Here is a 15,295-nt window from a genome sequence, read left to right on the forward strand (position 1 = left end):
TATAATAATAAAGATATATTATTATATATATCTGTTTCTTTTACAGATAAGGGAGAAAATGCTTCTTTATTCTTTCATTCATTAGTTAATATGAGCAAAAGCCAACATTACATTTTTCTTACTATTGGTCGACCAAATAAATGCATAGTTTACCTGTGGGCTAAATAGATACCTAAGCATACCTTAGGTAAAATGTAAACTTAGAAAACAGAAAATCAGTATATTGTTAGTAAGCAAAGTAAGTGAATTTAGTCTTCCATTAACCATTAGTGGATTTTCTGCGACCGTTACATATTCATTATCTGCATTGGTCTAATTAGGTGTCACATTCACCCAATGGGTATTCGAGTGAAAGTGTTTATTCAGGGGGAGGTGTGTATGCACAGTAGAATAAAAATTACTCTATCAAGAGGGAGGTGTTGGAGAGGTTTAGGCTTTAGAAATTGCAAGGTTTGGTTGGGCCCGGTGGCTTACACCTGTAATCCTAGCACTTTAGGATGCCAAGACAGGCAGATCTCTTGAGCTTGGGAAATGGAGACCAACCTGGGCAACATAGTGAAACCCTGTCTCTCCAAAAAAGTATAAAAATTAGCCAGGCCTGGTGTTGCACACCTGTAATCCCAGCTACTACGGAGGTAGCTGAGGTGGGAGGATTGCTGGAGCCTGGACGGCAGAGGCTGCAGTGAGTAGAGATCGCACCCCTGCACTCCAGCCTGGGTGACAGAACCAGACCCTGCCTCAAAGTAAAATAAAATAAAATAAAATAAAATAATAAAATAAAATAAAAATAAATTGCAAGGGGCCAGGGGTAAGATGAGCATTTAGTGCTAAGTGTAAGCTGCATATAGATGAAATAATTTTGCCCAGTATACTCAGTACTTAAATATCAAATATTTGCTATAAGAAAATTGTCTACTTTAGATCACATGGAATCATTTCTTGCTGTATTTCATCTCTTTCACCTCCCAGCTTTGCAGAATTTAGGCTTATTTTTATAATAATTTATAATGTTGATATGAGTTTTCTCAGCTTCTTCCCCATCATCTGCTTGTGTGAAAAATCAGAACTTGCCTATGAAATTTCTGAAGTTTGTCTGCTTTTTGTTATTGGTTTTTTTTTTTTTTTTAGTTTTTTTCTGTCCTTTTGGTAGGCTATATACTTGCAATAATCACAATATTTATACATTCTGATCTGTAATCCAGTCATATTTTAAAATTTATGTAGCAATAATTTTTATTGTGTCATTTTAATTTTTTAAAGATTTGAAGATTTTGAGAATTAAAAATGTGTAGTTCATCAAAAATATACTATTTCTCCTGAGAATTCTGACCTAAGACACCTTCTCTCCAGACTGTAACTTTCCTTGTATTTTCTCATCTACTTTTTTTTTTTTACTTTTCCCAAACCTTGCCCTCCAATTCAGGCTTCTCTCCTGATTTCTACACTGTCCACTCAACCTTGTGCCTTGGCTTTCCCTCAGACCGGTCGGTCTGTCTCACTTAACAGTTACAACCTATTACCCACCACCTTGCCCAAATAAGCAAGTAAGCGAATCCTATTCTTTTTCCAGTATTCTCAGTCTTAGTAAATGACATCATCATTCAGCCATTTGGTCAAGTCAAGTTATTCTTCCTTTCACCGAAACTAATTGCTATTCGATCTACCTTGCAAACATCTCTAGGACCCATCCAGTGTCTCCATGCTGCTCATCCCACTCTGATCTAGGCCACATTTACCCCTCACCTAGACCATTCCTCTTGGACAAGCCTAATAACTGCTCTCCTACCTCCATTCTTCCTTTCCTCCAATCCGTTTACCACTTTTTAGCAGTGATTTTTTTTTTTTTTCTTAACGCTAGGTCAGATACTGCTAAAAACCCCTCGATAACATTGCCTTGTTGGGATGGAGCCAGCATTCAACTAGTGTTGTGATAAGCTTGTCTTTTCTGATTGGGTTGCTCAGGCCAGCGTCTGGTCAGATTGATTGGTACAAATGTTCTAAGTTGTCAGTGTTTTGAATGGAACTCTTAAAATCCCTTAAACTTAATTTCCTGGTCCCTCAGTGATCTGGATGCTACTTAAATGTCCAGCCTCAAATGTCAATGCTTTTCCCGCAAAAACTACTTGCCACTAAGACCCAAATTCTTTTCACTTTTTGGGTTATGTCAATATCTGTCACCTCCAGCATTGTAATGCTGTACTCTCTGTTCGAAACATCTCCCTACACTTGATCCCATATCTCAATGTATCTAGTTAATTTCTACTCATCCTTAGGCCTAAACATAAATGTAACTTCCAGGACATTCTGTTGTGTGCTTCCACAGCATCTATTGTTGCTGTAACTTCCAGGACACTCTGTCGTGTGCTTCCACAGTATCCTTTGTTGCTGTCTCTTAGCATCATTACCTTGCCTGTCAGATTGTTTTATCTTTGTTTTATTCCCTAGGTGTTTTGTTTTGTTTGTTTGTTTGTTTGTTTTAAGATGGAGTCTCACTCTTGTCGCCCAGGCTGGAGTGCAGTGGCACAATCTCTGCTCACTGCAACCTCTGCCTCCTGGGTTCAAGTGATTCTCTTGCCTCAGCCTCCCAAGTAGCTGGGATTACAGATGTGCACCACCACACCCGGCTAATTTTTTGTATTTGTAGTAGAGATGGGGTTTCACCGTGTTAGCCAGGCTGGTCTAGAACTCCTGACCTCAGGTGGTCTGCCCACCTCTGCCTCCCAAAGTGCTGGGATTACAGGTGTGAGCCACTGCACCCAGCCTTATTCCATAGGTTGTAGACTCCACGAAAGCAAAGATTGTGTTTGCTTATTACACTGAACAATAGCACAGTAGTTGGCACATAGCAAACACTTAGAAGTGAATAAAATGAATATGTGAATAAAAAGAAATTTGGGGTCAAAGGTCAAATTTTGAATATACTGATTTGAAAGAGTCTGAATAGTGAATGGTGTTTAGGTGGAGACACCAGAAGTTTTGATGTATGATTCTAAAATTTTAGAACAAGGATTGGGTCTTTAAATATAGATTTGGGAGGAAGCATCATTCTGATAAATGTCATTTAAAGCCTGGTGTGCTTATTAATTCTTAGGGTGTTCATGGGTCAGAAGAGAAGAGTAAACATCAGTACCAAGGGAAAATTAGCATTCAACATTGACTGTGCCCTGCATTTCCCTTGTTGATTTGTATTATCATGCCCTTTTCCTATTCAAAGGATTCACTTACATTTTTGTTTATAGTATAAGGGATACATTTTTTTTTTTTTTTTTTTTGAGATGGAGTTTCGCTCTTGTCACCCAGGCTAGAGTGTAATGGTGTGATCTTGCCTTACTGTAACCTCCACCTCCTGGGTTCAAGCGATTCTCCTGCCTCAGCCTCCCAAGTAGCTGGGATTACAGGTGCCCACCACCATGCTCAGCTAATTTTGTATTTTAATAGAGATAGGATTTCACCATGTTGGCCAGGCTGGTCATAAACTCCTGACCTCAAGTGATCCACTCGTCTTGGCCACCCAATGTGCTGGGATTACAGGCGTGAGCCACTGCACCCGGCAAATAGTTTTAATTTAAATTCAGTTAGGCGAGTGCATATTGTACACCCATTATGTTGTGCTTCATACTATGTACTAAAAACATACTATGCACGAAGTGTAGGTGTACAATGATGTATAGGTCCTGCCCTAATAGAGCTAACAAATTAGCAAGAGAAATCAACATTTATCAAGTAATTAAAAGTAGTTTAAGCGTTGTGCAAGAAAAGTACAAAGGCTTATGAAAATGCATATCCGGGTTGTTTACAAACCAAGAGAGGTCGAGGCATAAAATTTCTGAAAGCAAGAAGGCAGTGTTCCCACATAGTTACTAATATTCCAAGTTCTGCAAACATGTACTTAAGTAGAACCTTTTCCTGAGTTTATTCAATTTACTTCATTATCAGTGTAATATGAATGGGAGTGTGTGATGATTTCCTTCAAATATAAAAGGAAATTTCTTATTGCTATATATTCTTAAGGTTAAAAAAAAAAAGACTTTTCATTTTGTTAAAAGAGTTCCAGGCACATTTTGTAGCAAAGTCACCAATTGGAAAGATATAAATTGTAAGGACAATGTACTTTAGGTAATGTTAAACTCAAGTTTTTTTATAGATACTTCATATAAATGTTTTTTCTTTTCATGGGGCTCAGTGAAGGGGAGGTTATCAGAGTGTGTGAGGAAGCCAGCTGTTCATTGAAAAGTAAAAACATATGCACTGTGCATTCCAAAGTGTACTAATCGATAAAAACTGCTTCAAAGTTCTCCACACAAATATCTAAGTGGCTTTGAAAAGTTAGGTAGATTGGATGTCTTTTCCACCTCTTTGATAAACATACACTTTGAGTATATTTTCTTATGAGAAGTTGTATATTTAAGAGATATAACCAAAAAGTAGAAAATGAATTTTGCAGGGGATAAATAATTTGGTGATGAAAGCAGAAGAAAGTCATCTGCTTTTGAGGCACACATTTGGATTAAAAAGTTACTTGAATATTAGTGTTTACCTTATGTATTTTACTAAATCTAGGAAAGAATAAAGAAAAACAACTCAATCTCTGGAGTCTCCTTGAAAATGGTGGGGTTAAACCAAGCTCAAGAAACTAGAAGTTCTTTGCTGTGTTCATTAGTGCCAGACTGAGGAAGCCAGTTTAGTTTGGAAGCTGGGTCACTATGAGCTAATTCTGATATATAAAGGCAGCATTATTTTAAATTCTACATTGCCATCTTAAAAACAAGCAGCTACTTCTTTTTCATTATTTTATAAAGCAATAATATGAGCATGTATATTAGGAAAGACATGCTTGATTATATTTAAGTTGGATGTTTCATAAAATTTTACAACAAAAAATATTTAAACCTAAGTAAAATATGCAACTATATAATGAAATTAGAGGTATTACTTTGCACTGCAGTCAGAGATATTTCTTCCATCAATTAAATAGAATATGCAGCAGTCTGGAAAATTAATTTATTACATTCCTATGCATTCAGCAAGTGGAACGTGATTTGCATTGTATCTTTAGCAAGTTAATATTTGGCAAGCACAGTTGTTAGAAATCAGGTTTTATCCTGATGTGGAAAAAGAACTCTATAACAGTACCAGTTATCAGAAGTTTCTTTAAGAATAACATTTGCCTTAAGAACATAATTAATGCATCTGTGAAAAATACCACTTTTTTCCAATCCAAGGTACAATGAGATTCACATATTTTGTTCAGTATTTCTAAAACTCTTCAATTGAGGTTTTTATTTTAATTGTGGTACTGTGTATACTTTTTATGCATAACAATATGTTAAAATTAATTCAGTAACAGATTTAAATCTGTTAGGCTATCTGTTATTCCATATTCTTTCTCAAACCCAATTTAAATTCCACAGGCCTTTTATAGCTAGCCAAGTGGTTGCAATGCTAAGTCAAAATGCTAAGACTTTTTCCCATTTGGGGGGATTATTTCTTTAAATGTTGTGTAGTTTTAAAATCTGATTTTACAGTTACTAATCATATTCTTCAGGGGGTACATATATATGTACTTAATGGACTAAAGTTTAGAATATTTATATTTAAATTAAATATGGTAGTGAGATTTGTTCTGAAGAGAAAATGGTTATATTTAGGATATAATGGTGTTTTAGAGGAAGGCATTTTTTGTGTCATATTTGTATCCACACAAACATTGCTTAGAATTTAGTACTAAATTATAACTCAAGATCTTCTCAGTAAGGAAGTTCTACCCCTTTTTCTTGAATAGCCTGCAAGATAAGTACAAGTAGGAATTGTTGCTTTACAGCCGTTGCTATGTGGCTGTAAACAACCTATTGTTTCAAAATGCGGCTTTATTTGATGTCCATTCTTGTTGGTGAGAACTGACTATTAAAATATTCCTATTAAAGAATGCCAGTAGATTACAACTGGGAACCTCTCAGTTGGAAACACTTTCCATTTCCTCTTGTTTATTATAGTTTTACAGAATATACAGTGAGATGTTTTTTCCAGTTGCCAGCCTTGCTTAATTACCGTTTTTTATATGTCCTTTTGATCTTCTCCAAAACCAGCAGCTGGTACTATATGCCTAAAGTAGACATCAGACTCCATAATGAATTGTATTATTACAACTTTTTTGGTGTCCTACATTGGACACTAGTTAATATTATTTATTGTTCCAGAACAGTTCACTTTATTGTATAAAACTGTTTTAGAAAAATTATAGTTTTCAAAATATCGAATTATAATAGATTATATCATCAGTTAAATACATCATCAGTCAGTATTTACTAAATAAACATACATACTTGGAGTTATTAGCTAGTACTGAACATAATACATAAAGTTTATGCTCTATGAACTTAAATGTAGAACAGAAAATACTATTATATACACAATAAAGCACAAAATAGTCTGACAATAGTATCATGATTCGTGTTTTCTTAAAATAATCTAGTTACTGTTTCAAACATTGATATGTTTAGATAGATCTAAACTCTTTTGAGAGAAAATTCTAGTTACTGTGTTAGTTCAGATCATTATTTAATGGCAAGAACAAATTGCATAATGGAATTAAATTCCAGTGTTTATGGTAAGCTATTTGGTATTTCAGAAATTCTACCATAATATCTCTTTCTGTGTATATGTATTTTCTCATTCACCCTCACCATGAGATTTCTTTTTTTTTTCCTTTTTTCTTTTTCTTTTTTCTTTTTTTTGGAGAGGGAGTCTGCCTCTGTTGCCCAGGCTGGAGTACAGGTGCAGTGGCAAAATCTGGGCTCACTGTAACGTCCGCCTCTCAGGTTCAAGAGATTCTCCTGCCTCAGCCTCCCAAGTAGCTGGGATTACAGGCATCTGCCACCCCACCTGGCTAATCTTTGTATTTTTAGTAGAAACGGGGTTTCACCATGCTGGCAAGGCTGGTCTTGAAGTCCTGACCTCTAGTGATCTGCCCACCTCGGCCTCCCAAAGTGCTAGGATTACAGGCATGAGTCACCACAGCCGGCCCTCACTGTCAGGTTTCTGATCAGCTGCATAGAGGCAAGGTCATTATTGATGACTGTTATCCTGAGATTCTAGCAAGGAGCTTGGTATCATGTAGGTACTCAACAAATAGTTATTGAAAACCAAACAAGGAAAAGATTTTAAATAGAAATTTTAAAATTTGGAATTTCTTTAACAAAAATTTAAATCTTGGCTGATGTGAATGATGATAAAGAACAAGAGGAAGAAGAGGAGGAAGAGAAATCCAAACACTACACTGCAATCACCATTATTATTATCCCTATTTTATAGGTAATGAAATGGAGGCTTGGGGAAGTTGGCTAATTTTTCCAAGTCTCAGAAGTAGTAAATTGAAGATCCAGGACTCTAATTAATGTCTGTTCCTCAAGACTAAGTAAACTCTTGTTTATTCTTACATATTTAGTGGAGTAGGGAAGTTGCCAGTGATTTGAAAAATGATATGTATTTATTTTGGTAGGGGAACATGTGAGTTTATAATGCACTTCTAATTATTATTTTGTCAGTTCAAAAATGTATATTTTTTAAGCATATAGTATCTAATTAGGAAAAAACACTTATGGAAATTCTTAGTAACATAGAGATTAAATATAGCCATGTAAAAATTAACAAAGGAGTCTGTAAACAAGAAAATAGAATTTACTATATTTATTGAAAAGGCAGTCGAAACTGTAATCATTTATACATTATAACAGTAAGTCAATCAATATACACACATGAGACCAGTACAGAAAGAATCTGAAAAATTGAAGAGGCCTCTTTAGTATGTGACAAGAGCTAGTATAGGTAAAATTACCTCTTAATACATACCCAGGCGGCATATTCCCAGTAGATATTACTAATTTTCCTGAAGTTGATAGATAAATAAAACTCAATTATCAAGACTCTTTCTACTTTTAATATTATCAAAGGTATCTTTCTCTGGACTCTTAAAATTTTTTCACACTGGTGTCAAGTAGCAGGTCAAAATTTGGGGATAGAGGATGTGTTTCAAGAGAAGAAAAAAAATTTTTAACTTTAATTTTTCAGTCTCTGTTCCTTTTGATAAAATTAACTGAATTCAGCCTGCCAATTGCCTCTTAGACACATAAAAGAGAAATGAGACATCAGTTATTAAGATTTTGATTTATATTCCTTTATTTTATGTTTTGATTTCCTTTATTTCCTTTAAGTAGTTAAACTGCAATAAAATTTTTCTCTCCAACTGTACTTCCATTTTATCACTTATAAAAGTCTTCACTTTAGAGGAAAAGACAGTTCTCTAAACAGTGATTTGGTTTTAGTGCTGTTTTACCTGCCTCCTTATTCTTTTAGTCAGTATATTCAAAAATACATTTCTTGTAGCCTTTGAAAGCATAGAACCACACTTAGTTTTCCAGGAAGATGCTTTCTTAATGTGAATTAGCTATTCTTCATCTCACCAGAACTTTCTTCAAAGCTGCTGTTCCTGAATTCATGCTTGGTACCCACGGGTGGATCCTGATTTGTGAATGTTATCTACCTAGGCGTGGATGAGGTCTCTCCATGATCACTGATACTGCTCACTGCAATCTGTCTACCATTTGGAAAACAGGCTGGGGCAGAATTTGGAAGGGCAGCCATCAGTGGGGGCAGGAATGATGCTCCCAAGGGTTAGGGGTGGGAAAACATAAAATCTACAATGGCTGTTAGTTATCTCAAATAGTGCCTTACCTTCACTACCAGGCTCTGTCCTGCCTGGTTTCACTGGAGACAATGCCAAATCCTGCAGTGCCTACTTATTTGTTTCTGCATTGCTATAAAGGAATATCTAAGACTGGGTAATTTATAAAGAAAATAGGCTTAATTGGCTTATGGTTCTGCAGGTACAGGAAGCATGATGCTGGCATTTGCTCACCTTCTGGTGATGTCTCAGGAAGCTTGCAATCTTCGTGGAAGGAGGTGCTGGTGTGTCACATGGCCAGAGTGTGAGCAAGAGAGGGAAGGGAGAGGTCCCAGACTCCTTTAAACAACCAGCTCTGGCATGAACTAACAGCAAAATCTCACTCCTTACCAAGGGGATGGTGCTAAGCCATTCATGAGGGATCTGATCCCATGACCCATTCATCTCCCGCCAGGTCCCACCTCTAACATTGGGAGTTATTTCAACATGAGATTTGGAGGAGAAACACATCCAAACCATATCAGATTACAAACACTGTATGTATAAGCACAATTGTTTCTGCTGGTCTGAGCCACTTGAGCCCTTTCCCTCTAGTCACATGGAGTACCTCTTCTTGTCCCCCATACCCACTGCTGCTTCCTTTCTACGGCCCCTGCCTTGCCACAACCCTTGGAACCACACCAGGTGCTGGTTATCTCCTGTCAATTCCTGTTATATTTGATTTCCCAGAGACATGTGGCCCTGTGACCACATACACCTGTTTGAAGCTCTCCCCTCTTTCTCTGGCACCCCTTGACAGTCTCCCCTCCTGATGCTCCATCATTGTTATGCTTCTTCCCAAACATATTCACTAGTTCCTTTGCCTCTTCCCACTTTGTAGATGTTCCTGTGCCCTGGGTTTCTTTTCTTAGACATTTTCTCATTTCATTTAGAATGCTCATCAAGTAATCTCATCACTGTCCAAGACTCCAATTACAGCTTAAATGTTCATGACTTTTCAATGGCTCTCCTAAACTCACACATATGTGACTGCCTACTAGATCTAAAATCTTAGGTACACCTTCCTACCATCTACATGATTACAGAGCTTAAATAATCAAATTGTAGATTATACAAACATAAAAAGTAAGTAATTTTATAAGTTTATTAAAAATTGCTTCTTTTTAAAACCACTTTATATGTCTTCTGTAGTGCTAGTTCTTAATACAGATTCCATAGACATCTTAAAAGATACAAAAATTGTAGCTTATGAAGACACTGCAGAATTCTCTCTTAAAATAGGTATATATCGAGAAAAGGATTACTGGCATTGCAGTATTTCACCTAATCAAAGATTTTATCCAATCTGTGTAAATGAATGTCTTCTTAGAGGACAAACTGGTCAAAATCATAATAGTGGCATATGTTGAGGCCACATAGTGTAGTTATCCGCAGAACAGACAGTATTGTGGAGAATACCTGGAATCTTGAGAATTTATACAGATAGTAATAACTTACATCTGTATAGCAAATAATATACATATCAGATTCATTTAGCTTATATAATCCTTGTAATATCCCAAGAATAATGAGTCAGATGGTATCCTCAGTTTACTGATTATCAAAAAAAAAAAAAAAGCTTGGAAAAATTAAATGAATTTTCCAAATTTATACTATTTATAAATGGGAGAGCTAATAAAAGTCACCTGTCTGGGTTTGTAACCCTGTACCTATTTCTTCTAAAGTATACTGTATGTATCCCAAGAAAGTAGCTAATTTTTTTAATAAATATATAAGGAATACATCTTGAATGAAGACAATATGCATTTTATAATTTAGATATTTCTGTGTTTCATTGTTCAGAATTCATTTTAAAAGTCTCCTTGTTGGTGTGGACGAAATTGGCAACTAATCTTATCCCATAAATATTTTCAATGGTCTTCAGCTGATGACGTGAAATTTCAGCAAAGGCCAAGTCATGAGGCTTTGAAGTTTGTCATCTTTTTTATCACTGCTCAGATTGCCATGACAACACCAAGTAATACATGGATCAATTATAGTTAAATGACTGCAAGTTGATCTTATCAAGCAGTTAGTGGGCAAGATTTCACTTTTACCATTTTTACTGGTAATTTAGAGTGTAAGAACCCTAGGAATTTAAATCTACTTAGTTTTACTTAATCAATGATGTATTTGTATATGTAATTTAAAACATTGTTTTTGGAGAAAGAAGAGAAAAAGAGAAGTTCTTCATCCATAAATAAGGTGTTCAGAAGGAGACCAGTTAAACTAAATTTTGACTATAATTCAGAATTGTGTAAAATTTCCTACCTTATTTCAAGCTCATTATTTTCATAATGACTTTATCAAGATAGCAGAAACATGGCTTTATCTATTAAATTATAAATGTGGTTTTTTTCTTTTAAATATAATCAGTTTGTAAGCAATAAATATAAAACTACATTGAGGTAGAAATTTAGTAAAAATTAACTCTACATCTATGTAAGTTATGTCTGTGTATTCAGTTTATATAAAGTAGGACATAACCAAGCATTTCTGGGTTGTGTGGCCAATAGCTTTGCTCTTAAATCACAAAGATGCTTCTGTGTGTGACACTTTTTAAATCCCTGGGATATTTTAAATGTTCATGTCAAAGAATCTATAACTTTGAAACAGTTCTTTTTCCTTGAACACATTGGTCTGTCACGTCTCTGCTCTGTAATCATTAGTTGGTTATCCTAATTCTAATTAGGATAACTGGTGACATAAGATAAACATATGGAGTATTTATTACTCTGATAAAAGATACTGGTTAGGACCAAGACAGTTTTTAGTTTATAATCATAAAAACATAGCATCCTGCATACATTATTCAGCATTACTTATATAGAGCTAATCTCACTCTTTTTCGGACTCCAGTATTAACCATAAAAGTGCTTTATAGCATCTATATAATTTTTTCTTCTTTTTGTCCCTTCTTTGTAGTTATTTGAAATTACAGTGCCTCTCTCTCAAGGCCCCAAACCAGTAACAATCAGTTTTGCCAATCACACTTCCTGCCGATGCATGTCTAAACTGGATGTTTACAGACAAGTTCATTCCATTATTAGACGTTCCCTGCCAGCAATACTACCACAGTGAGTATGAATTAAATCTATTTTTTCTGCATCCTCTACTAATATTAGACTATTTTCAAGTAAACGTAAGTTTATTAAAATAACCTTTGTGAAATTTACTATAACATACTCTGCTTCAAATACAAAACAAAGACAAAATTTTGTATAGTATACCATGAAAATAAACTGAAAATTAAAATTCAGTGGGAAGCACATTTTAGAGGCAATGTAATTCACAATATAAAAGAAGTATGTCTGTGAAATAAAACACATTCCACCAGTGTTCATAAAATATCAGTAAGGTAGCTTAATTGATTTAACATTCCTGAAATCAGATATGCTAACTCATAAATCATATTAAAGCTCAAAACATTTCAGCCTTGATAAGATTTTAGGCCAAAAGAAAAAGTAAATGTAAATAATTTTTATCTATTAGCATTCAGTTGCTTTCTTCAATCTCAAATATAAAAATATATATGTGTGTGTGTATATATATATGTATATATATCTCCGTGTTTCTTATTTCAGCAAGATTTGAATAGTGAAATAGTGATTAATTACTTGAAAAAAATTATTTTAATATCATTTCAAATTGATATTCAAAGTTATTTGTTATTCAGGTTTCCTTTCCATCCTTTTTTTTTTTTGGAGGGGCAAATGGCCGCATATACTTCATGTGATCATATAGGAGAACTTATGTTCTCGTATATGATCATATTCTGACCCTGTGAATAGTTGATTATGATTTCATATGCATTACTACCTAAGACCTGAGAGCTTTCTGCCCCAAAGTAGGGATGCAACCTTTGTTCCTTAGGATATGCAGTGCATGTGGATGAAACTTACATAACTCTAACATTTGTAACAAATGTATAAATAAATTGATCAAAAAACATATATATTACAAAAAAAATTCAGAAAACCTTGCATTTTTAAAAGACTCAACAATAAATGTAATATGCAAACCATGGTCTTCCTCACTGAATCAAGTTGTACTGCTCTGCTTAGTGTGGCAGATGGGGGACGCCTTGTTTGTCCAGGGACAGTTTAGGAAAACCTGGAGGATAGCCTACTTTGAGTGACAGAGATCTGTCTCCTTTTATGTGAGAAAGCAAAGATCTTCCATTTATGAATAGATGCATGCTAATACAAGCAAGAGACCACTACCACCTAAACTCAAGAGGATGCTGTACGTGCAGTTTCATCCCCGCAGGCCCGAGAGTTCTGTTCACATTCCTCAGCCCTGAGCAGAAGCCCTCAGTGACTCCTTCATTCTGAGAGTTTTAGCCATTATCTCCATACTCATGGTTTCCAAAGTGACGTTTGAAGATCTAACCATATTTTTGACTTATAATATTTTATCTAAATCTATCTTCTATTGCTATATTCGTACTTATATTAGCTGTAAGTACAAAGAGAAGGACTTGTTAAATCCTTTATTTCTACATTATTCATGACAGTGTTTTCTCATTTTCTTTGAGGCCTTGAAATCACAGAGTTGTCATTACTTCTTCTTCTTCTATTCCATCTAAATACAATTGATTAGTTTGGAGGAGGAGGAGATATGTGTTCCAAGCTAAACTTATATTTCATTTCCATCACTGCCATTATCATCCACTTCATTATGCATGTCTTTGATTTAATGCAGTGATATTCATACTAGTTTTCAAGCATCCAGTCTTTCTCCTGTTGTATAATGTCACTGTTTTATGAAATAAGCTTTAAAAGGCATCATTTCATTCATCTCACCAGAAACAGTGATTTTCAATTGCTCAAAGAACTGAGCACAAATTTCTCACCATCCTATTCTGGTGTCAGTCTTCCTTTCTTGTTTTGTCTTCCATTATTCACCCAGTCTGTGTTTCACCAAGTCCTATTTCCAGAATGGCAAGCTCATTTCCTGCTCTGTATCTTGTTTCTGTTCTGGCCCTGGCTTGTTTTCTGCCTTTCCAAAGCCCTCTCCCTTTCTCAGAGTTCAGTTAAAGGTCTTTCTCCTGCATTTGTCTTGTCTAAATACCACGGCCACCTTTGCTTCTTGAATACCCATAGCACTCACTGAATTAACTTCATCCTCACGTGGAACTGGATTAAGAAAGTGTTTCCAGTAAGTTTATGTCCTCTGCAACATTCAGCCAACAATACTCAAAAATACTTGAGCCATTCCTGTGCTCTCAGCCCTTTACCAGCATTGTCTGATTTAACCCTTAACAAAATCATCTAGAAGGTCAGCAGCAGCATTTGCCTTATTTTACAGATGAAGGAGGAAATCACACTCCAAAGCTGTTGACTAAACAATGTACATAAATGCTTGTTAAATAAAATAACTTATTTCCTGAATATATTTTATAGCATTTGCCATGTTTTCATGATTACTTATTCATATAACAACTATCCTATACACTATTTGAGGTTAAGAAGAGACAGGAAGCTACAGCAAAAAAAGCCTGAGTCTTAGAGTAAGCCATATCTGATTCTGAATTCAGATTTGCCACTAATTCATTCTTTATGATCAGCTAGGTGTTTTGTGGCTCTGAAACTCAGTTTTCTTATATATAAACTGTAAAGATATAAAGAGGATTGAATGAAGTACTGAATGCTTATGCAATGCTTAGCAGAATGTCTGGTATCCAGAAGGTAGTCATTAAAGGGCAGATTTATTATTATCATTAATATCCAAGTCTGATTCATTTCCTCATCCATGTGTTTTCCAGTATTTTTAAAACTACTATTTACAGTAAGAAATACATTTTATATTCCAAAGCAGGATATGCGATACACACACATAGTGTGTGTCTGTGTATATATATATGTCAATATTAGAGAGTTTTAAATTAGATAGGTAGATAACTTCACATGTAATTAGTTATGTATAAGCATAAAACTAAAACAAATTATCATTTAAAAGTATTGTCCTTAATTATAGTGCTGCTCAAGCTTTCTCATTATCACAACCCCAAGGATCCTTTTATAAACATTTTTTTCCTAATCACTTTCCCCACAAAACTTTAATATCACAAATATACTCTGTCCCTCTTTACACTATATGTATATCTGTGCTTTATATATAAAAAGGAAGTATAAAGTTTACTTTTCTATTCAATGTACGGTTAAAAGACAAAATAAAATGTTTAAGTTAACATTTAAATTAAAAATTTTTAATCTTTTAACAGCTAACATAAAATTATAATTGTATTTGCCAAGAAACTTAAGGTAATCTATTTACTTATATAAATTATAATATTTCAAATTACATATGCAAAGTAGCAGTTGATATGAACATATAATACAAATATAATAATTTATAAAATCATTCAAAATCACTATTTTTCCAGCAAAAGTAAGATACTTTTTTAAATAGCTTCTTTAAAAATATTTGGAGAGCTTAACTACTAACTTTGCTCAGTATAAGAAAACAACTTTTTTTCTTTTTTTTTTTTTTTGAGACGGAGTCTTGCTCTGTCACCCAGACTGGAGTGCAGTGGCCGGATCTCAGCTCACTGCAAGCTCCGCCTCCCAGGTT

General features: G+C 34.8%; 1 protein-coding gene across 1 annotated transcript in view; it reads left to right on the top strand.

Moving 5' to 3' along the window:
- Nucleotides 1-15,295, top strand: part of VEGFC (vascular endothelial growth factor C) — a 151,201-nt gene that overhangs the window by 117,366 nt on the left and 18,540 nt on the right. Inside the window, exon 6 of the mRNA XM_011959794.1 lies at nt 11,645-11,796. Coding sequence (XP_011815184.1) covers nt 11,645-11,796 — 152 coding nt within the window. The remainder of the gene's footprint in view (nt 1-11,644; nt 11,797-15,295) is intronic.

Source organism: Colobus angolensis, unplaced genomic scaffold (genome assembly GCF_000951035.1).
Source record: "Colobus angolensis palliatus isolate OR3802 unplaced genomic scaffold, Cang.pa_1.0 Scaffold5, whole genome shotgun sequence".
Taxonomy (NCBI): Eukaryota; Metazoa; Chordata; class Mammalia; order Primates; family Cercopithecidae; genus Colobus; species Colobus angolensis.